Source organism: Triticum aestivum, chromosome 3B (assembly GCF_018294505.1).
Source record: "Triticum aestivum cultivar Chinese Spring chromosome 3B, IWGSC CS RefSeq v2.1, whole genome shotgun sequence".
NCBI classification, from domain to species: Eukaryota; Viridiplantae; Streptophyta; class Magnoliopsida; order Poales; family Poaceae; genus Triticum; species Triticum aestivum.
In genome coordinates this window covers 823,209,916-823,232,953 of record NC_057801.1, presented here as the reverse complement: position 1 = coordinate 823,232,953, position 23,038 = coordinate 823,209,916, and the positions used below count along the sequence as shown (strand labels likewise).

Genomic DNA, 23,038 nt, shown 5'->3' with positions numbered 1-23,038 from the left:
TTCCAAATTTAGTTGCACCATTGGATATGCTTCTAGGTTCCCGCTACTCGTTGCCGAAATGCAAGCAACTATCTTTTTTATAGTTTTGCTCGGTTTATGAGTTGTTCGATTCTGCCAAAAATATATACTTCAATCATCAATTCAATGATTTCGGACTGGCCCATTATTCCAATGACAAGTTATGGCTTTTAGCACAGCACCTCAGTTGAGGGAGGTCAGCCCACTTGTATGCATCTCTAATGCCTTACATTGATGTGAGCTAAAGTAGTATATATCTTAATTTCTCTATTTCCATAAAGAAACATTAATTATGTTTGTGCATTAAGAATTTTGCAAAGTAAATGCTAAAAAAGCATTGCTATAAGTTGATCATTTAACTACACAAGTTGTTCCAACATGTCATAAAAATTTGTTTCATGGAAGCGAACTTTTTTGGTTGACAACCATATGTCTTTCGGAAATGTGCCACCAAATAAAGAAAACAATTCCAGTTACTGACTTAAAACATCCATCTCACATCAGGAAATGTAATGCTAGTTCAAGGAAAATGTTCACCAATCTCAATAGAATTGTAAACATGCCATTAAAAATTGTGCTGCAAGTTCAACAAAAAACTCCCAGCTATCCATCCAGCGTCATGGAAATGTCTAAGAAATATTTTATAACTATTTAAAACACATCCAAAAGCATTCTACAAATATATGGAACGTGAAAGTCAATTTTTTTGCTCGAGGGCCCTATGGAGCAAAAATAAATCGAAAATTCAACAATGAACTTTCTAAATTAAAAACCAAATCTGAAAATAAATGCACAAGTTCTTGTAGATGTATACAAGATGCGTGTGAAATTTTATCATGAAATATCTTTCGATGTGATCTGTACAAAAAAAACAAAATCATGTACTTTTATAGTGAATAGTACATGTGCTAGAAATACATGATTTTGTCTTTTCTGTAGCTCACTAGAAAAATATTTCGCCATGGACTTTGCAAAAAAATGCTGTATACATCCATATTGTGCTTGGATTTTTTTTCATAATTTTTTAAAACCTATTTTTTTACTTTTCCAAAAAGGGCTTCATGCAGCTCGAGCTCTTTTAGTAATTTCTGCTGGAACATCACATAAAAGAAAAGACATGACTCAACAGCGACAAAATAATAATAAAATAAAAATGCATGCATCTAGACGATTATGTTCTTACATTAGTGCAGTGTCATGAATCTACATGATTCCCCTAAATTTATACGTCACCTCTCCATCTAATGCGATGGCTTCCTACTGTATACTCAACTAACTCAACATTTTATTTTACTCGCTTGAAGAATAGTTGTCTTTTAATATTGTGCCATCCATGTTCTTCACATCATCTTACATTTAATACTTCAACTTATTAGTGCTATGGTGGAATTTTTCTCGGTTGCCAGATATTATATGTTAATGAATGGAATATCAATTTGCTAGTTTCTAAATATTTGCAAAGTTTGAGCAAGTTTATAGAAAAAATTATGAATGACTACAAACTAAAAATATCTAATATGATTTCTTTTATTATGTATTTAATGGTACTAATTTGGTATGTAGTTATTGATACTTCTTCAACTTTGCACAATTTGACTTCAGATTAAAAAATTATAGATCTTATTTTTAAGCAAGATGAAGTATGTTATAACTCTAATAATGTAACATAAATAATATTATGTGCTAAATGAAATTATGCAGAAGTTGGCAGAAATGTATTAAGCAATATGTAAGAGTTCACTCATATGCCAAACAAGTCCATTTACGGGAACAACATTCCAAGTTTTAGGAATGAATTCATATGAAAATACAAAACAAGTCACGTCTAAATGGAAGAAGGTAATGACATTATAAAATTCACTAACAAATTGATTCTAGTTTTTGAAGAGCCTCCTTTCTTCATACACTGGGTTGCTTTGTCCTTGAGATCATTTGCCCTATGCCTCATGTCTCTACCTTCTTCCTGGCAAAACAACTTTCTAACACTCGTCTCAATCTTCCCCCTCTCCGACTTTCCCTCTAACTGAAATCCTATCTTCCAGAATTCTTGGACATACCTAGCATTAATCATCTGATCGGCAAAATGGGGTCTACATATCATTGGAACACCCTCACATATGCTTTCCAACGTCGAGTTCCAGCCGTTATGGGTCCAAAAGCCACCAACCGCTTGGTGCCCAAGGACTTCTTGTTGAGGGGCCCAGCTCACCACCATTCCCCTACCGCGTGTTACCTCCTCAAAGCCTTCAAGTAGGCCTACCTTCCTTGAACACTGAACCAAGTTTTTCCTAATCACCCAAAGAAATGGCATGCAGCTATTGGCTAAGCCCCATGCGGTCTCCACGAGCTCTTCATGGGTCATGGATGCCAAGCTCCCAAGGCTCACGAATAGAACGGACTTCGCCTCCTGCTTGTCCAGCCAATTCAAACAAGTTTTATCGGCATCCAATAGGCTGCTCTGGGCACCTGAAGATATCTTGTGAAGCGGACCAACCGCATACACTGGGACACCTACACCATGGATGATCTTTTGCAGGTCGGCACCTTCAAGCTCACTGAAGGTATTAATGATGACACCAGAAGAATACCTAGCAGATTCCATAATGCGCTCAAGGCAATTGCACATTGTTTCATGCGGAGCAGTGGTTGAGAAGACCATATCTCCCAATTGGAGTGGTTGGAGATCATACAGTTGCATGTTCAATTGCGCATGATCTGAAAAAATTGGTAAAAAAATTGGCCAGTCATTGGTTGACTATGTGAGAATGCACCATTAGGAAATTAGGAACCTTAAATATGTGAGTCAGGTTTTCAACAAATATTGATACTTGTAGGTGATTGTGATTATGTGTGGTAGTGTACATATGTTAATGTGAGTAATAATTTTTGTTTATAAAATGCTATATATTCACAAGTAACTACGTTTACTTTTATTTTTCTTCTTCCATCTTTATGCAAGTCACCCCATCGATATACTCTTAACATGAGTCTTATCAAATACCAGTTGTGTTAATGTGAGGAAGAAAGTATGTCTCCTACTGCATATTATTTTAATTTTTGAGCATGAACGGGCAGTTAGGGTACTAAGGCTTATGCCACTAAGAAAAACATGAATACAACAGAAGCAAATCAAATCATATCAAGCAAAGGAATCAATCTAGCGAGTTGTGTTAAACTGAGGCAACTCTTTTGCATGCTATTGCACTTCACTCCATGTGCCATCTACTTTTCTATGCGACTCATTCTTGGAGCTTGCACTATCTCCCTTGCAATTGGTGCTTGGTTTAGTGTACTTTTTGTGTTTAGCATTTTTTCTAAATTTTATTGCACCACAGGATACGTTGCTTGGCTATTGTCACTTGTTTGTTGGAGCTGCACCTCGGTACTCGGTACTTTTCGAATATTCAAGCGATTGTCTATTTCAACCACAGTCAGATTTATTAGATTTATCATTTTTCTTGAGAAAACATTTAGTTATAGTTGTTCTTACCTTGTGTGATTAGTTTTTTTATGGTAATTTTATTTAATTAGCTATCGTGGGTACTACTGGTTGGACGCACATTGCGTCAAATTGTTGCAGTTTTGCAAAGAGCTCACCTAGTTCCTTTTATGGCGGACCCATTTAGTCCACATGGATATCGGTTTTTAGAACCTTCTCGAAGATTCATGGCCGTTGTTATATATTTTTTATTTTATATGTTGTTTCTTTTACCAGTTTTCTATTGTTTCTTTTTCTTGTTTACAAAATCCTTTTTAAAAATTCAGAAAATCGTTTGGAATTTTGAAAAATGTAGGACAATTAAAATAATTATTCATGTTTAATTTTTTACAAATTTAAAAATGATCATATTTTCGAAATTTCTTCATAAATTTTTAAAAATATCCAGGAATTTTAATAAAAAATGTTTTTCAAGAACATCTGTGTTATGAAAATTCATTCACACATGTAAAAATATTCATGTTTCAAGTTTTTTTTGGAGAATTTTCAAAAAATATTCGTGTTTTTGAAAAACGATTGAAATTATAATGATTGTATCGAGTTTAAAAAATTTGGACTTTCAAAAATTCCATTTTCCAAAAAATCGTAGATATTTCAAAAATAACTGTGTTTTCAAAATATATTCGTTTTTTTAAGAAACGTTCATATATTCAATAAAACAAAAAAAATGTAAAGAACATAATGAACCAATATCTATAGTTATCAGGTCGGTAAAGTGACCGGTTCATTATGGTGATAGTTACTGCAACAAACATCTTGATATGGTGCACCAGTCAGTACATCGGTCGCTACAAATACGCATGAAGTGGGAAGGTCTAGTTGTGGCCTCGCCTGTGTGTTGGATCCTTATTTGAGGCAAAATGCGTCATATAGGAGCTTCCACTACCTTTGACAAAACAAACGCTTCCATGATCATGTCTGAAAAAACTGGCTTGATATATTCCTTACTTTGGGCCGGGCCCCTTACTGGATTGATAGGCCATGGCTTTGTTGGCACGAGAGCCATGAAATCAATCAATAAGGGGTAACCTTTCTAAATGTCATTCCCACCTTATCTGGCGGTGACAAGTGATGCACTGCAGGTGCCCCACTTGTTGCAAACTAGGATTTTTTCCTTTTCTTGATAGGTTCTTTTTTTACAAAACGGTTTATCTCTTGAACCATGCATCCACAGCCCTAACCATTTTCATCGTTGGATTTCTCGATTGAGATATTCGAAACTAGATCACATGTTGATAGGTTTCTGTAAACTTAAAAAATGAAATATATGAAATAAAACCACAAAAATCAAAAAATGGAAATAAAAAAGGACGAACAAAAAAATATACAAAAACAAAGACCAAAAAAATAATAAAAAAGGAAACTAAATAAAACACATAGGTGTGCTCCGCTGGTAGCATAGGTTGTATCTTCCTGAATAATCAATTATGAGCCCAGGCTCGTCTGCTCCGGTGAATAGTAAGTTGAATTTTTTTACTGAAAATCCGAAAAAAAAGAATTCTTTTACATGGAAGATGTTGGGTTATGTGATGTCCGTGTCAAATTTCAGCTCGTGGTAAAAAAGACAAAATTGGCCCAAACAGTGCGCAAACAGTAAGCTTTCTAACATACATCTAATTTGTCTTTTTTACCGACAGCTACTGAAATGTCCAACCTCCACGAAATTCGGTACAGATTGCACGCATATGAGTCACAAATAAAAAACTTAGTTTTTAAAAAATTACTATTTTAAACAAGTTTATCTTGCATCCTCGGGTGCAGACGCACACGAGAGCCAAAACGTCGCTTCCATGTTTTCCCCTTTTTTGTGGAAGCATAGCTATGCTTCTCAGAAAAAAGATTTGCTTCCAAAAAAATAATCCTCCAAAACCTAGGGAAAACAAAGAAAAAATTACTAAGACAAAAGAGCCAAAAAAACACATAAAACCCAAAAACGTGTGAAAAAACCTGAAAACCCGAGGATATGCCCAACGCGTGAGACGTGACGGAGGTTGAGCATATCACTTGACACGCTCCCAATACAAGAAAGAGACCTTTGTAGGAGCCCTCCAAGGGATAACCCTTAATTAGTTACTCCGCAAGAGTTGTTGGGTTTTTTTAGTGGAAGGAGAGACGTAGCTGAGGGACCCCGATGTTGAAATATATTGCCCGTTTCCCTCCATCAGTTTGGACTTTTGGATGAGTTGGCTGGAGCATGAATTCAATATGGTATCCGAGCCAAGAGGTCTTGAGTTCAAGACCCTGCCAACGCAGTATTAAAATAAAAAGATCCTGCGGCCTACACCGATCCCACGTCTAAGGACTAAAATAGCCTAAACGTGAGGGGGAGTGTTGAAATATATTGCCCGCCTCCCTCCATCAGTTCGGACTTTTGGATAAGTTGGCTGGAGCATGAATTCAATACCCGATAGCGTTGCTCACTTGGGCCGGCTCACGATATGTTTCTATGCAGCATCTCTAACGCTTTACATCCATGTGAGCTGAACTAGGTAGCCAGTCTGCAGTTTGCTAAAAAAAGGTAGCTACTCTGCTCTAGAGTTGTATCTTAATTTTTGGATTCCATAAAAAACCTAAATTATATTAGTGCACTAAGAAATTCGGGGAAAACACAAACAAAGCATTAGTGCAGATTGTTCTGATAGGTCATAAAAAATTGTTACGTGCAAAGGAACATTTTCTTTTGACAAATGTCGCATCATTTCTTTAAAAAAATCAAGGTCGCAACAAAAGCGTTCAGCTGGTTTTCGAAAATGGGCCTCTGGTTGAAGAAAAATTTCCAATGATTAGCATCATCTCACATCAGGAAATGTAATACTAGTTCAAGAAAAATGTTCAACAATGTCAATAAAATTATAAACATGCCTTAAAAAATGTGCGCTTGTTCAAGAAAAACTTTTCAACGGTAACATGAAAATGCTTGGCGGTTTTGAAAATGATGTGTTCACCTTAAGTTAGAAAACATGTCAATAGTTAAAAACAATGCTCCATATATTAAATGATTTTTTTTCATCCAGCGCCATAAAAATGTCCACCAAAAATGTTGTGACTATTCAAAACACATCCAAAGGCGTCGTAGGAAATTTCGGGCACATCATATATAAAAGGAAATTACTTGATGACTCAAAATTTGTAAAACACATAAAGGAATGTAGTTAACTAGGAAAAAAATTGCCATGCATTTAGATAACTACGTTGTACTTGTAGCATCGGTTACAATGTCATGCATCTCAATGATGCCTCTAAATTGCTATGTCACCTCTCCGTCTAATGCAATGTTTGCTATTGCATACTCATCTAAATTGCTAAACATTTTATCTCACTCAGTGAAAGCATAGCTTATTTTCCATATTACTGCATAGATATAGATGGGTGTATTATGTTTACTTAATATATTAGACAAAAGTATTTCGTATTAAGGTTTTATATGGTGTCTATATACAAAATTTATAGTTTTCTGAATTTTCTACTTTTTCTGTATTAAAAGTCCAATTGAAGTAGGCATTCTCAACGGGGAAAAAAGGTAAATTAAACGTGTGAGACTCATAGTAGCCGGAAACGGGGAGCGGTAGGTCGTCCCTCGATCTCGATTCATCGACCCGAAATCGGATTTGGGAACGAGGTCCGATTCGGTACGATTCGATGAAGATTCGGCGTCCCCGCAGCCTGCTCCTGGATTCAGGTTCGAGGATCCAAGAGCCAAAACGCGATCTCATAACAGTACCCCTAATTAAAGGCTGAAGTTTTACTAATTAACAGTACCCCTAATTAAAGGCTAAAGTTTTACTTGCATCGGCTAAGAAAAAGTTGCAGTACTACTTGCATGTCAACTGTCCCGATGCAGAAAGTGATCTGAACTGTTTGTGTTGTTAGGTAGGTGTGGTGGTAGTACCTTGTAGCGGGAGGAGGCCCTTGTCGCAGAGCGCCGTGAAGGCCATGTAGGCCGCGAGGCAGGCCGCGCCACCCGTGCGAAGCACCCGCGTCGGCACGCCGAGCCGGTCGGCGACCACCTGCATGCCTCGGAGGTTGGAGTCCAGCACCAGGCACGCCGGCCGCGCTCCCTCCTCCTCCTCCAGCACCTCGCGGAGGCTGTCGTGGAAAGCTCCTTGCAGGCGCTCGTTGAAGCGCAGCAGCGCCCCGACGAAGTCAGCGTCGCTGCCCGTGGGCACGAGGTCGGCGGCCGGCACGCCGGCCCCGACGGGCACGAAGCGGTACCCTGCCACGGGTTCCGGCGCGTTGAAGGCCGCGTGGAAGAGGGTGACGCGGAGGCCCCGGGCGTGCAGCACGTCCGCCAGCTGTAGCATCGGGTTCAGGTGGCCCTGGAACGGCAGCGGGAACATGAGCACGCGCCGGCCGGGGCTCGCCGGAGCCTTCCCCGCCTCGCTGGCCATGGCTTTTGTTGAAAGAGGAGGGCTGCCTAATTGGTGATGGAGATATCGATCCGTATAGTGTTTGGTTCCTAATCATTAGTAGTAGCGCAATGAATCGGTTAGAGCGGGAGAGAGCGGATGGATGGATGGATGGATGGATACGGGATGCCAGCACCAGGATTCGAGTGCGTGCTTTGTTTAGGGACAAAACGATTGCAAATGTCCGGACCAGGCCGACCGTCCGGCGACCCGAACGGACGCGAATATTGTCCATTCATGTCATTCGTCGAACACCTGGAAGGCAGGGCCGACGCCAGCGTCAATGACGAGCATGCTCTCCGACGTGGCGGACCTGATGTCGTTGTTGTTGAGCGGGACAATTTTCGTGTTTTGACCCTTTGAACAAAGTTTAGTCGGATCTGACCCTTATTAAAAAATATTTCGGGATCTGACCCTTTTCCCTACCGCCATAGTCCTTGACGGTAAGGTTACACAACCTACCTACCATCACGGTTAAAGGCGATAGGACTTAACTGTGCCATTTCATCTGCTCAACATCGAAAATACCCTATTGTCAGAGTCTTCGGCGGTAGACTGTGTAACCCTACCGCAGTAATCCTTGAGGGTAGGCTCTTGGAGACCGGCTACACATGCATGCATGGCTATTCCTGCATGCCTGGGAGTGAGATAATTAACTCTAGCCGTACCTTGCATGCACGACGCATGCATGCATGGCTATGCTTCACGTCTTGTCCCACTTACCCCAGCCTATCTACTGTTTCCTAGGCCACACACGTATGGCTACACATGCATGGCCTAGCTTGCACTCTTGTGCTTCCCTAGGCCACACATGCATGGCTAGCTTTTACTTTAGCTGATGAACACATGGCTGCCGCAGTGCAATATATGTCTGACCGACTGCTGCAGGGCAGAGCATGGCTAAGAACCTGCCGCCAAACTCTATGGCGGTAGTTTTTTTTAATATCAAACGGATGTAGCGGCGCAGTTAAGTCCTACCGCTATTAATCTTTACGGTAGGTTATGTAACCCTATCGCCAAGGACTACGGCGGTAGGAAAAGAGTCAGTTTTCGAAAAACTTTTGGATGAGGGTCAAATCCGGCTAAACTTTGTCAAAGGGGTCAAAACACGAGAATTGCCCGTTGAGCGCGAGGGAGAGCGCGCTGTTGTGGTCGGGTGTGGCCCGTCGCAGCACAGGCGCATCAGCTGCCCCCCTCCCTCTATTGCTGCTGCTCTTGGTGGTGATTTGGTACGCGGGAAATCCTACCGGCAGCCATTGCTTGCCCAAATCTTCCAGGCAGTAGTCCTCGCCCGAGACGAGGCCCGGAAGCATCTCGTCAAAAAGGCGTGAGGCGGCGAGTTGAGATGGTGCCAGCGGTGGGTTGAGGTGTCCGCTGGAGTTGCCCGAGTTACCTCGGAGCTGCACGCCGGAGTGGTCGCGAAACTACGCACCAGGAATTCCGTGGAGCTGCACGACAGAGTGGCCTCGAGCGCTCGCGCCGCCGCCCAGCCTTGCGTTGCCCCACCTTGCCGCATGTTGGCACGCCGCCGTTGGAGTCGTTGCGCCCATCGGATGTTGGGAGGAGAGAGTGAAGGTGAGATGTGTGGGGTTGGTCTTGGTCCCCCTTGTATCAATGCCGGATGGGTCCGCGCTCGGATGCTGCGGACGCGAAGGACACAGAAAACATCCGGTTTGTGTCCGCTACGAATGTAAAACGCAAGCAAATTCGGGACAAAAATGAGTCCGAACGAATAAGAAACGAACAAAAAATTAGAATGGCTCGATACGTTGGGCCATCATTTTTTGTTAGTTTAGACCCGAAAGGACGTGCGTGAACCAAATGGGATCATGCATTGGAGTTGGCCTTAGCCATCCAATGTGGATCATCAAATTGATCCGGACTGATATGGAAATCAGAAATCCTGCGGCCTGGCTCCAGATTGAGCGCAGTTATAAGGACCCCAGACATCCTTCACCTCATACTTCGACACTTCAGACTATCCAAAAATCCCACCCGGAGCCCGCATATTTTCACAATAATAACCTTCTCCTTCATTATCTGTCTCCTGGTCCCAGAGATGCCGTTGTACCCCCCCGAACACCGTCCAAGCCCTCTTCCACAACCCCATCTGGAGCCCGCATATTTCCATAGTACTGCCCTCCTCCTTCGCTCTCTATAGCACGCTCCCGACGACCGCCGCTGTAGCCCCCTGGACGCCACCCATGCCTTTACCAGAGCCCTATTGGAGCCCTGCGGTTGCCGCCCATGCCTTGCCAGACACCAACAACGTACCCCCTTGATCCAGTCGCCACACAGGTACCCTCCGCCCCTGTATACACCGTCCTGGTGCACACCGCACCCGACAATTGTTCAGTTAAAGGCCATAGTGCAATATTTTGATGTACTCGTTGTTCACTTTGAAACAAACACGATGGATTCAAAATGAGTACTACTACGCCTAGTTAATAGATTCGTGTTTATCGGACGATGACAAAGATGAGGATGAAATAGCGATGATGACATTTATTCTTGGAATACCATAGAGAACATGTTTTTCACTTCAAGGGTTCAACAAGGGGACATCAAGTGCTGAATCAGAACAGGGCACAAGGGCATATGTCTACGAGGACTACTTTGCCTCGATGTGGCATTCAAAAAAATATTTTCCACATTGATTCCAAATGCAGCAACCATTGTTCATGCGCCTCTACACAAGTGTCACGGCTATGATGATTACTTCAAGCTGAAGAAAGATGACATTGGCCACATTGAGTTCTCAGGTATACAGAAGTGCACGACTGCCATGAGGATGCTTGCGTATGGCAAACCGCGGATTTGTGGGACGAGTACATCATGATGTATGAGAGCACATGATTGGAGGCCATGGTCAGATTTGCTACATTAATGGTCAACGTATTTGGATCAGAGTAGGTGTGAGAACCAAATGATGAAGACAAAGCAATACTCATGGCAGTTGGAGAATCAAGAGAATTTGCTTATATGTCGGATCTCTAGATTGAATGAACTGGAAATGGAAGAACTGCTCATATGCTCAAGAAGGACAATACTAGGGCCATCATAAAAAGCCCAACATTATGCTTGAAGCAGTTGCATCAAAAATCCTCTGGATTTGACACTCTTGCTTTGACATATCAAAGTCACATAATGACATGAACATGTTTGCAACAGTTTTAATTGTTTGCAAGGTTGTGTGCGGGCAAAGTTCCTACGTGCAACTATATCATCAATGGACATGAGTACAATGTGGGGTACTTCTATCCCTCGTTGGCGACTGAGGGAGTCCTGGACTAGGGGGTGTCCGGATAGCCGAACTATCATCATTGGCCGGACTCCAAGACTATGAAGATACAAGATTGAAGACTTCGTCCCGTGTCCGGATGGGACTTTCCTTGGCGTGGAAGGCAAGCTTGGCAATACGGATATGTAGATCTCCTACCATTCTAACCGACTCTGTGTAACCCTAGCCCTCTCCGATGTCTATATAAACCGGAGGGTTTTAGTCCATAGGACGAACAACAATCATACCATAGGCTAGCTTCTAGGGTTTAGCTCTTTGATCTCGTGGTACATCCACTCTTGTACTACCCATATCATCAATATCAATCAAGCAGGAGTAGGGTTTTACCTCCATCGAGAGGGCCCGAACCTGGGTAAAAACATCGTGTCCCTTGTCTCCTGTTACCATCCGCCTAGACGCACAGTTCGGGACCCCCTACCCGAGATCCGCCGGTTTTGACACCGACATTGGTGCTTTCATTGAGAGTTCCTCTGTGTCGTCGCATATAGGCCCGATGGCTCCTTCGATCATCAACAACGACGCGGTCCAGGGTGAGACTTTTCTCCCCGGACAGATCTTTGTATTCAGCGGCTTTGCACTGCGGGCCAATTCGCTTGGCCACCTGGAGCAGATCGAAAGCTATGCCCCTGGCCATCAGGTCAGATTTGGAAGTTTGAACTATACGGCTGACATCCGCGGAGACTTGATTTTCGCGGAATTCGAGCCACAGCCGAGCGGGCCGCACTGTCACGTTGGGCATGATTTAGCTCTGCTGCCGGACAGTGCCCCGGAGGCCGCACATGAGTCCGCTCCGACCCTTAATTCGGAGCCGACTGCGCCGATCGAGGATGGGTGGCTAGACACCGCCTCGAGGGCTGCTACCTCTACGGCAATGGAGCCGAATACTGACCCTTTCCCTTGTGAAGATCGTGACTCCGAGGTGCCGGATTCCTCGCCGGACTCTGAACCTCCCGCGCCCCTGCCAATCGAATCCGATTGGGCGCCGATCATGGAGTACACCGCTGCGGACATCTTTCAGCACTCGCCTTTTGGCGACATCCTGAATTCGGTAAAGTATCTCTCGTTATCAGGAGAGCCCTGGCCGGACTACGGTCAGGACGGTTGGGATGCGGACGACGAAGAAATTCAAAGCCCACCCACCACCCACTTTGTAGCCACTGTCGACGACCTAACCGACATGCTAGACTTCGACTCCGAAGACATCGAGGGTATGGACGACGATGCCGGAGATGACCAAGAACCAGCACCCACAGGGCACTGGAAAACCACCTCAACTCACGATGTATACTTGGTGGATACACCAAAAGGAAGCGATAACGAGGAACAACGGGACACGGCGAAGGATAATTCCCCCAAAAAACAGCCAAAACGGCGATGCAAGTGCCGCCCGAAGTCCCGCCTCGATAACAACAGCACCCACACAGACCCAGCCGTAGAGCAGGGCGAACCAGTGGACGACGAATATGCCACCAAGCAACCGTCCGAACAGGATGAATTGGACGAGCAACCCATCCCCGGCAAAAACGACAGTCCAGATGATCTCACGCCGGACACATCACCGGAGCATATGAAACTCCACAAAAAGCTCGTCGCCACTTCAAGAAATTTGAAGAAGCAGAAGCGGAAGCTCAAAACAGCGGAAGATGTACTCAGAATGAGATGGAGCAAAGTACTCAAGACCGCAGACAAATACGGCGATAGTCACCAAGCAAAGAGCTACCCGAAGCGCAAGCTGTTGCCCGAATTTGACGAGGAGGCCGTAGAGCCCCCACAGTCAAAAAATAAAGAGGCCGACTGGTCGGATAGACGACCAGATGACAAGCCAAGAGTGGCAAGCGGCTCCGCACACAAGCCGGCACACGATCCACATAAGGATCCTCGTAAAAAGGATGGCCCGGTCAGGTCCATCTATGGGTCAAGAAAGAAGGCTCCAGGAAGCAACACAACACGTGGAGTGTTCGAAAATAACGGCACACCTAAATACAGGGGCGCCGGACACCCCCTATGTTTCACCGATGAGGTACTGGATCATGAATTTCCATCGGGATTCAAGCCCGTAAACATAGAAGCATACGACGGAACAACAGACCCCGGAGTCTGGATTGAGGATTATATCCTACACATACATATGGCTAGAAGAGACGATCTCCATGCCATAAAATACCTACCCCTCAAGCTCAAAGGGCCAGCTCGGCATTGGCTCAAAAGCCTCCCAAAAAATACTATTGGAAGTTGGGAAGAGCTCGAGAATGTGTTTCGAGCAAATTTTCAGGGGACTTATGTTCGCCCTCCGGATGCAGACGATTTAAGTCACATAACTCAACAGCCCGGAGAGTCAGCTCGAAAATTCTGGAACAGGTTCCTCACCAAAAAGAACCAAATAGTCGACTGTCCGGACGCCGTAGCCTTAGCAGCCTTCAAACATAACGTCCGAGACGAATGGCTAGCCAGACACCTCGGCCAGGAAAAGCCAAGGACAATGGCCGCACTAACGAGCCTCATGACCCGCTTCTGCGCGGGGGAAGATAGCTGGTTGGCAAGATGCAGCACCAGCAACCCGAGTACATCCGAGGTCAGGGATGGAAATGGGAAGCCACGAGGCAGAAAAGACCAGCGCCAGACTAAGGAAAATGGCCCAAAGAGCATGGCGGTTAACGCCGGGTTCAAAAACTCTCGGCCGAACAACAAAATACTGCCTCTTAAGGACAACAGTGACGAGATATCCAACCTAAACAAAATCATGGACAGGATATGTCAAATCCACAGTACCCCCAGGAAGCCTGCAAACCATAGCCACAGAGATTGTTGGGTCTTCAAGCAGTCCGACCGACTTAACGCCGAACACAAGGGGCTCGACACACCAAGCGAAGACGATGACGAACCCCACAAGCACAGCGCCGGAAAACAGAAGACTTTCCCACAAGAAGTCAAAACAGTGAACTCACTTCATGTGATAACACGGAAAAATAGTGCGGCACCTACTAAAGTACGCGCCGCACGGTCCACCCCAGCGGAGTCCCGAAATTGGATGTCAAAACCAATTACTTTCGACCATCAGGATTACTCCAGAAGTATTCGAAACGCAGGAGGGACTGCTTTGATATTGGATCCTATAATCGACGGGCTGCAATTTACACAAGTCCTAATGGATGGCGGCAGTGATATAAACCTGCTATATCAGGACACCATCCGCAGAATGGGGATAGACCCTACCAAAATTCGCCATAGCAACACTTCCTTTAAAGGAGTAACGCCAGGCCCTTATGCCAATTGTACGGGCTCTTTACTATTAGAGGTTGTGTTCGGATCATCCGACAACTTCCATCGCGAAAAGCTAATCTTCCATATTGCCCCATTCAAAAGTAGCCATCAAGCACTATTGGGACGCGAAGCTTTCGCCCGCTTTAACGCGATACCGCATTACGCGTCTCTTACACTTAAAATGCCCGGTCCACGCGGTATCATCTCATTGAAGGGAAACTTCGAGTGTCCCTCGACCGTGGAAGAACGTGAGATTGCCTTGACAGGCGCACACTAATACGGCTTTGCTGATCAAAGCTCCTAAAACAGGTCATTCAGACCCCAGACACGGTTAAGCGAGTCCGGTATAAATAAACAAGGGGCTTATTAGCCGCATACCCCTTTACAAGGGGCTGCACGCATGAACAATGAGAGCCAATAAAGCTCAATTTCATTCATCTTTTAAACCATACTCTGTCTTAAATACATTTTTCGCACGATATTTTTCCAAACTAAGTTCCTCTCTTTTTTTTACAGATGAACAACGTGCTACACCCGTCCAGGATACAGCACAACGGAGACACAGGCGCAGACGTGCAGCAGGGACTCGTTACAAGGATTCTTTTTCGATTAAGACCCTGCGTAAACCTTTTTTACTGTCTCTTGTTGACACACATCCCCCGGTTTCTTACCATAACCGAGGAGGAGGCTGGCGTTTTGGCATCGGCCGCGTCAGAAGTTTTCGCGCGTACCTGGACACTAGGGGCATAGGGCATTATTCTGCCCATTATCATAAAGACCGAATACCTCAGGGAGTGTTCGGCATCTCGAGTTAGGCCTTATATGCATCAGCTCCGAATCATGTCTTTGGTCAAATGTTGGGTTTGCCCGGCTCCTGTGTTTTGCTGCCTTACGTTCCGCTCTATCGGCTAACGCGGCACCAGGAGAACTACTGCGATTGTGCCCCGGTTCGGCCGGGCGAGCACCTCAGTAGAGAAAGCCGAAAACTTACTGTCATGATATAGCGAGAGACTGGTCAACCACTCGATCGACTACCGGAATGTCTAGAATTCCTCCGCTTTGACGAAGGACCGTTTCCCGGTCAGGCACACACGCGCCCCGAATTCAGAGAGCGCGGTGCCCCTAGGGGCTATATCGTAGCCCCACCTTCGAACTCCTATGGCTAAGTGAAAGTGATAAAGCACTATAGTCCGGTTGCCTAGTTTGCTACGCTACAACCTCCTTCACAGGACCAAAACGTTGGATTAAGTGTGAAAATGCGCTTTTTTGCAAACACCCCCGCACCATGTGCGTGGGGGCTGAAGCCGAAGACTGCCATCTTTCAGGTTATATATACATATACATTAACGGCCGCACAGGAGATATTTCAATACTTGAACGCACAAGTATAAAAAGCCCTTATATCATAAATATGGTTTTACAAATCATACATGTCATTTGAACATAACGTTTTTCGAGCACTGCGACTCTACTAAACGAGCGCCCCGCGGGACTTCCTCAAAATAGTGCTCAGCCGGTAATCGACTTCTATCCGAATCCCGGGACGCAACATCGGTGGCATCCATCTCTGCCCAGTATGTTTTGACACGGGCGAGAGCCATCCGTGCACCCTCTATGCATGTCGACCGCTTCATCGCCTTGATATGCGGCACCGCATCAAGGAATTGCTGCACTAAGCCAAAATAACTCTTCGGCTTGGGCCTTTCCGGCCACAGATGAGCCACGACATCCTTCATGGCAAGTCCGGATAGCCTATTCAGCTCAGCCCACTCAGCCAACCGATCAGTTAACGGAAGGGGACGCTCCGGACTATGGAATTGAGACCAAAAAACTCTTCCATGTCGTGATCCATTTGGCTTCGGAACTGCACGACTGCGTCTGCCGCACTCGCCGCCAAATTCAGATAAGCATCCTTCGCACCCCACAACTGGCCCAACTGAGCATACTTCGGATCCGTGAACTTCCTATGCAGCAGAAAGGGCTTTTCAGCCGCAATGTCTCCGGCCTGACGCAACTCCTCCTTTATAGCCCTCATCGCAAAGCGGGCATCCTTGGCTTCGGCGGTGGCCTTCTTCAGGTCCTCTTGCCCCACTCGGCGTTCTCTTTCAAGAACCTCATAGTGGTCGGTAGCATCCTTCAGCTTCACGGCCATTCCGGCCATCTCCTCCCTGCTTCGGCAGTGGGCCGCCTTTTCGGCTTTTAGCTCTTCGACTGCCTTCGAGGCAGCCGCATCACTCTTTCTGGCTTGCTCCTTGGCTCGAGCAAGCTCTGCCCGAAGGTCCTCCATAGCAACAGCGCCATCTGCATCAAAGCATACATGTGGTAAGGCGTGGGCATTAGCTCCCTTACCGGGTGACCGCGGAGAAACCACCTACCTTGTGGCTCGTCAAGTCATTTATGGACCAGCGCGATGTCCGCATCCGCAACGTCGAGTTGCCACTTCAGTTCGACAACTCTATCAGTCCGGCTGGCCACCGAACGTTCCGCCACCTGAATAGGAAGGGCGACATCTTACAACTGAGATTATGATCCTCGGCGCGCTGTCGCTTTCGACAACATACCGAGTCTCAGGGGCTACTATCTATACAGGGCGCACTCTATGTGCAAAACTGTCAAAAGGTATGTCATTTTTACGTACCTCAAACCCCGTTAGTAAACTTATGACGGCCTCATGCAACCTGCTCTCAGCGGATGAAATCCTTTCAATCACCGTACTCATTAATGTACGGTGATCTTCTGAGATAGACGCCCTCTCGAGCAAGTCCTTCAGCTCCACCGGCCGTGCACCAGTTGGTGCCGAACGCTCCGGCCCCGCCGGACTCCGGGAGACCCTCCGTGACGACACCTCAGGGTCGTCCGCCCCGCCTGACGGTGCGGCAGATGGAGGCATTTCGCTCTCCATCATTTCTGGACGAAGGTCCCCCGAAGATGAGCTCTGCTGAGAAGGGCTGAGATCCGAACTACAAGGTAAAAACTTCGGTTATCCTCAGAAATAAAAAACAGGGATGTCCCTTATTACAAAAGTCACCCTTTTTCTACTTACGGCTTGCTGGAGGGCTGATTCCCTTGGGGAAATAGTGTGGCCGGTGTTTCTCCTGGCGCAGGACCCTCCGGTGAAGATTTCTTCCCCCGCTTTGAGGCCTTGGCCTCCGGATCTTCGGAAGCGGTCCTCTTCTCCCCCTGAAGGGAGGGATTCTCGATGCCCCCTTTCTTGAGAGCCTCCTTAGCAAATGCGGTAGTTTTCCTGTTTTCCCCTTCACCCTCTTCTGAAGGCGCAACCTCCAGCATCTTGACTAACACGGGATCCGGCGTGGTCTCTGAGAGGGGGGCCGGACACTGTATCAGTTTTGCTTGCGCTATCCACTCCTGTTCAAGGGATAGCTGGTTAAAAGGCAAATCCATGGTAAATAAATGGACGGTATGTCCAGATACAGGACTACTTACTTGAGTATCCGGACGATTGCAGCTTAGGCCGGCCTCCTCGGTCAAGTCCGGACACATCTCTTGTGATCCGAAGAACAGTTTATACATCTCCACGGGTGTCGTACCCATGAAGTGTTGAAGAGCTCGCGGTCCCTCCGGATTGAATTCCCACAGGCGGAGGGGGAGACGTTTGCAGGGCAGAAGACGCTGAATCAGCATAACCTGCGTCACTACAACCAGATTGATCTCCCTCTCTTGGAGGTCTCGAATCCAGCTCTGCAATATTGGTACGTCCTTGGAAGGCCCCTAGTCAAGCCCTTTGTTGACCTATGATGCCAGCCGTTGTGGAGGGCCCGAGCGAAAGGCGGGCGGCGGCACCTGCCTGCTGCCCCTGGGAGCGGTGATATAGAACCACTCCTGTTGCCACAAGCCGAGCTCCTCTTGAAAAGAGCCCTCGGTCCAGGGAGCACCGTCCCTCTTACTTATAACCCCCCCTCCGCACTCTACCTGTCGCCCCTCGATCATCTTCGGCTCCATGTTGAAGGTCTTGAGCCACAGACCGAAGTGAGGGGTAGTGCGGAGGAAGGCTTCGCAGACAACAATGAACGATGAGATGTGGAGGATGGACTCCGGAGCCAAGTCATGGAATTCCAGCCCGTAATAAAACATGAGCCCCGTCACGAAGGGGTCCATCGGGAAGCCTAAACCCCGACGGAAGTGAGACACGAACACGACGCTCTCACCAGGCTCGGGAGTGGGAATGACTTGCCCTTGGGTAGGCAACCTATGCGAAATCTCGTAGGTTAGGTACCTGGCCTCTCTCAGCTTTAGCACGTCTTCTTCCGTGACGGAGGAGGGCATCCACCGGCCCTGTAGGTTGGAGACGGACATATTCGGAGGTCCGAAGCGCCCGAATCTAGAGCCTTGGGTGTTGGAACTCGGGGCGAGGGGCGGATTCGATCGAGGATCAAAGAAGAGGGACAGGCCTTGGTCTCATTATAAAGTGGGAGAATACCAAGAGTCGTCCCCGTGACCGTTTGAAACTCGCCTTCGATGGAGGGGGCGGGGCAATGGGCGCGGTTGGGTTACCCACGTCCGTATTGATGGGAATCCCGGAATAAGGGGAACACGATCTCTGCTTCGACAAAACGTGCCAAGGAATCCGCTTCGCTAAACGCGCTGAGGTGGTATGATAAGAACGATTCGAGTAAAGGCTTGGTTGTGGTGTGACGTCACGCCACAAAATACGTTAGAAGATTGAACTTGTGTGAATATTATTCTCTCTATGGTGGTATGTGGAATTTATTTTACAGAGCCGGACACTATCCTGGTGTTCACAATCTTCTATGAATTATTCGGAGGAAGAACCCGCCTTGCAATGCCGAAGACAATATGCGCGCCGGACTCGTCGTCATTGAAGCCTAGTTCAGGGTCTACTGAGGGAGTCCTGGACTAGGGGGTGTCCGGATAGCCGAACTATCATCATTGGCCGGACTCCAAGACTATGAAGATACAAGATTGAAGACTTCGTCCCGTGTCCGAATGGGACTTTCCTTGGCTTGGAAGAAAAGCTTGGCAATATGGATATGTAGATCTCCTACCATTGTAACTGACTCTGTGTAACCCTAACCCTCTCCGGTGTCTATATAAACTGGAGGGTTTTAGTCCATAGGACGAACAACAATCATACCATAGGCTAGCTTCTAGGGTTTAGCCTCCTTGATCTCGTGGTAGATCAACTCTTGTACTACCCATATCATCAATATCAATCAAGCAGGAGTAGGGTTTTACCTCCATCGAGAGGGCCCGAACCTGGGTAAAAACATCGTGTCCCTTGTCTCTTGTTACCATCCGACTAGACGCACAGTTCGGGACCCCCTACCCGAGATCCGCCGGTTTTGACACCGACAGCGACCTTTGTCAAGACCATCTCCAGGCCATAAAGTAAAGAAAAATGCCACTTCGCTACAACATAAGAAGGTGCTAGTAAGGATGTGAAGAGGAAATTTGGAGTGTTTCAAGCCTGTTTTGCAGTTGTTCGGGGACCTGCTAAATAATGGGATCCAGATACTTTGTGAGAAGTGATGATAGCTTGTGTGATCATGCATAATATGATTGTGGGTGATGAGAGTGAGGGTGTATTCCTTGGTTTGGAATTTCAAAATATGGGCGATCCTATATAGCCTCCAGAGCAGAACCCAATGACAATTGAGGAATTTCTTGAACTACATCATCAGATTGAAGGAAATATGCCCCGGAGGCAATAATAAAGTTATTATTTATTTCCTCATATCATGATAAATGTTTATTATTCATGCTAGAATTGTATTACCCGGAAACATAATACATGTGTGAATACATAGACAAACATAGTGTCACTAGTATGCCTCTACTTGACTAGCTCGTGAATCAAAGATGGTTAAGTTTCCTAACCATAGACATGAGTTGTCATTTCATTAACGGGATCACATCATTAGGAGAATGATGTGATTAACTTGACCCATTCCGTTAGCTTAGCACTTGATCGTTTAGTATGTTGCTATTGCTTTCTTCATGACTTCTACATGTTCCTATGACTATGAGATTATGTAACTCCCACTTACCAGAGGAACACTTTGTGTGCTACCAAACGTCACAACGTAACTGGGTGATTATAAAGGTGCTCTACAGGTGTCTCCAAAGGTACTTGTTGAGTTGACGTATTTCGAGATTAGGATTTGTCACTCCGATTGTCGGAGAGGTATCTCTGGGTCCTCTCGGTAATGCACATCACTATAAGCCTTGCGAGCAATGTAGCTAATGAGTTAGTTGCGAGATGATGCATTACGTAACGAGTAAAGAGACTTGCCGGTAACGAGATTGAACTAGGTATTGAGATACCAATGATCGAATCTCGGGCAAGTAACATACCGATGACAAAAGGAACAACTTATGTTGTTATGCGGTTTGACCGATAAAGATCTTCGTAGAATATGTAGGAGCCAATATGAGCATCCAGGTTCCGCTATTGGCTATTGACCGGAGACGTGTCTCGGTCATGTCTACATAGTTCTCGAACCCGTAGGGTCCGCACGCTTAAAGTTAGATGACAGTTATATTATGAGTTTATGTGTTTTGATGTACCGAATGTTGTTTGGAGTCCCGGATGTGATCACAGACATGACGAGGAGTCTCGAAATGGTCGAGACATGAAGATCAATTTATTGGACGACTATATTTCGACACCGGAAAGGTTCCGGGTGAGATTAGGACAATATTGGAGCTCTGGGAGGTTATAGGAACCCCCCAGGAGGTATATGGGCCTTAATGGGCTTTAGTGGAAGGCAGGGGAAAGGAGCAAGGGAGGGGGCGCCCCCCCCAAGCCCAATCTGAATTGGGAGGGGGTCCAGCCTCCCCTTTCCTCCCTCCCTCCTTCCTCTTCCTTCCCTCTCCCTCTCCAAATTGGGAAGGGAGGAATCCTACTCCCAGTGGTAGTAGGACTCCCCCCTTGGGCGTGCCTCCTCCCCTTGGCCAGCCCCCTTGAGGGAGTCCTGGACTAGGGGGTGTCCGGATAGCCGGACTATCATCGTCAGCCGGACTCCAAGACTATGAAGATACAAGATTGAAGACTTCGTCCCGTGTCCGAATGGGACTTTCCTTGGCGTGGAAGGCAAACTTGGCAATACGGATATGTAGATCTCCTACCATTGTAACCGACTCTGTGTAACCCTAGGCCTCCCCGATGTCTATATAAACCGGAGGGTTTTAGTCCGTAGGACAACAACCATTACAACAATCATACCATAGGCTAGCTTCTAGGGTTTTAGCCTCCTTGATCTCGTGGTAGATCCACTCTTGTACTACCCATATCATCAATATCAATCAAGCAGGAGTAGGGTTTTACCTCCATCGAGAGGGCTCGAACCTGGGTAAAAACATCGTGTCCCTTGTCTCCTGTTACCATCCGCCTAGACGCACAGTTCGGGACCCCCTACCCGAGATCCGCCGGTTTTGACACCGACATTGGTGCTTTCATTGAGAGTTCCCCTGTGTCTTCACCGATAGGCTTGATGGCTTCTTCAATCAACAACAACGCAGTCCTGGGTGAGACTTTTCTCCCCGGACAGATCTTCGTGCTCGGCGGCTTCGCACTGCGGGCCAATTCACTTGGCCATCTGGAGCAGATCGAAAGCTACGCCCCTGGCCATCTGGTCAGATTTGGAAGCCTAAACTTCACGGCGGATATCCGCGGAGACTTGATCTTCGATGGATCCGAGCCGCAGCCGAGCGTGCCGCGCTGTCACGATGGGCATGATCTAACTCTGCCGCCGGATAGTACCTTGGAGGCCGCACACGAATCCGCTCTGACCCATAGTTCGGAGCCGATCGCGTAGATCGAGGACGGGTGGCTGGACACCGCCTCGGGAGCTGCAACTTCTACGGCGATGGAGCCGAACACTGACCTCGTCCCCTATAAAGCTCGTGACTCCGAGGTGCCGGACTCCCTGCCGGACTCCGAACCTCCTGCGCCCCTGCCAATCGAATCCGATTGGGCGCCGATCATGGAGTTCACCGCTGCGGACATCTTTCAGCACTTACCCTTTGGCGACATCCTAAATTCCCTAAAGCATCTCTCGCTATCCGGAGAGCCCTGGCCGGACTACGGCCAGGATGGTTGGGATGCGGACGACGAAGAAATTCGAAACCCACCCACCACCCACTTTGTAGCCACTGTCGACGATCTAACCGACATGCTAGACTATGACTCCGAAGACATCGACGGTATGGACGACGATGGCGGGGACGATCAAGAACCAGCGCCTACAGGGCACTGGAAGACCACCTCGTCATACGACATATACATGGTGGACACCCCAAAAGATGGGGACGGCGAAGAAGCAGCGGAGGCAGATTCCTCAAAGAAACAGCCCAAGCGCCGACGTCAGCGGCGCCGCTCTAAATCCCGCCACAGCAAGAATGGAGATTCTGGCACAGGAGATAATAACGCCCCAGAAAGTGCCGAAGATAACCCCCTCCAGCAAGATTCAGCGCAGGAGGACGCAGAAGACAGCCCTCACGAGAGAGCAGCAGGCGAAGAGGTCGAGGATGATAATTACATACCTCCCTCCGGAGACGAGGCAAGCCTCGACG

The 23,038-nt window shown here is 46.7% G+C and overlaps 2 protein-coding genes across 2 annotated transcripts; both read right to left on the bottom strand.

Moving 5' to 3' along the window:
• Window positions 1–1,843: 1,843 nt before the first annotated feature.
• On the bottom strand, window positions 1,844–2,716 carry LOC123068027 (UDP-glucose iridoid glucosyltransferase-like). Its single transcript, XM_044490553.1, has one exon. It carries the CDS (start codon window positions 2,714–2,716, stop codon window positions 1,844–1,846), a length of 873 nt encoding a protein of 290 aa, XP_044346488.1.
• A 4,624-nt stretch (window positions 2,717–7,340) lies between these two features.
• On the bottom strand, window positions 7,341–7,922 carry LOC123066862 (DIMBOA UDP-glucosyltransferase BX8-like). Its single transcript, XM_044489857.1, has 2 exons — window positions 7,508–7,922; window positions 7,341–7,446 (listed from the first exon to the last, which is right to left on the bottom strand). Exons 1-2 carry the CDS (start codon window positions 7,903–7,905, stop codon window positions 7,341–7,343), a joined length of 504 nt encoding a protein of 167 aa, XP_044345792.1. The 5' UTR covers window positions 7,906–7,922.
• Between the last annotated feature and the right edge of the window lie 15,116 nt (window positions 7,923–23,038).

Bases quoted from the DNA above. Each gene is read 5' to 3' on its own strand.
- LOC123066862 (XM_044489857.1), bottom strand. From the start codon at position 7,905: ATGGCCAGCGAGGCGGGGAAGGCTCCGGCGAGCCCCGGCCGGCGCGTG. The intron at 7,447-7,507 runs CGGCGTGCCGAC...GCCTACATGGCC, and splicing joins CAGGTGGTCGCCGACCGGCT to TTCACGGCGCTCTGCGACAA.
- LOC123068027 (XM_044490553.1), bottom strand. From the start codon at position 2,716: ATGCAACTGTATGATCTCCAACCACTCCAATTGGGAGATATGGTCTTC.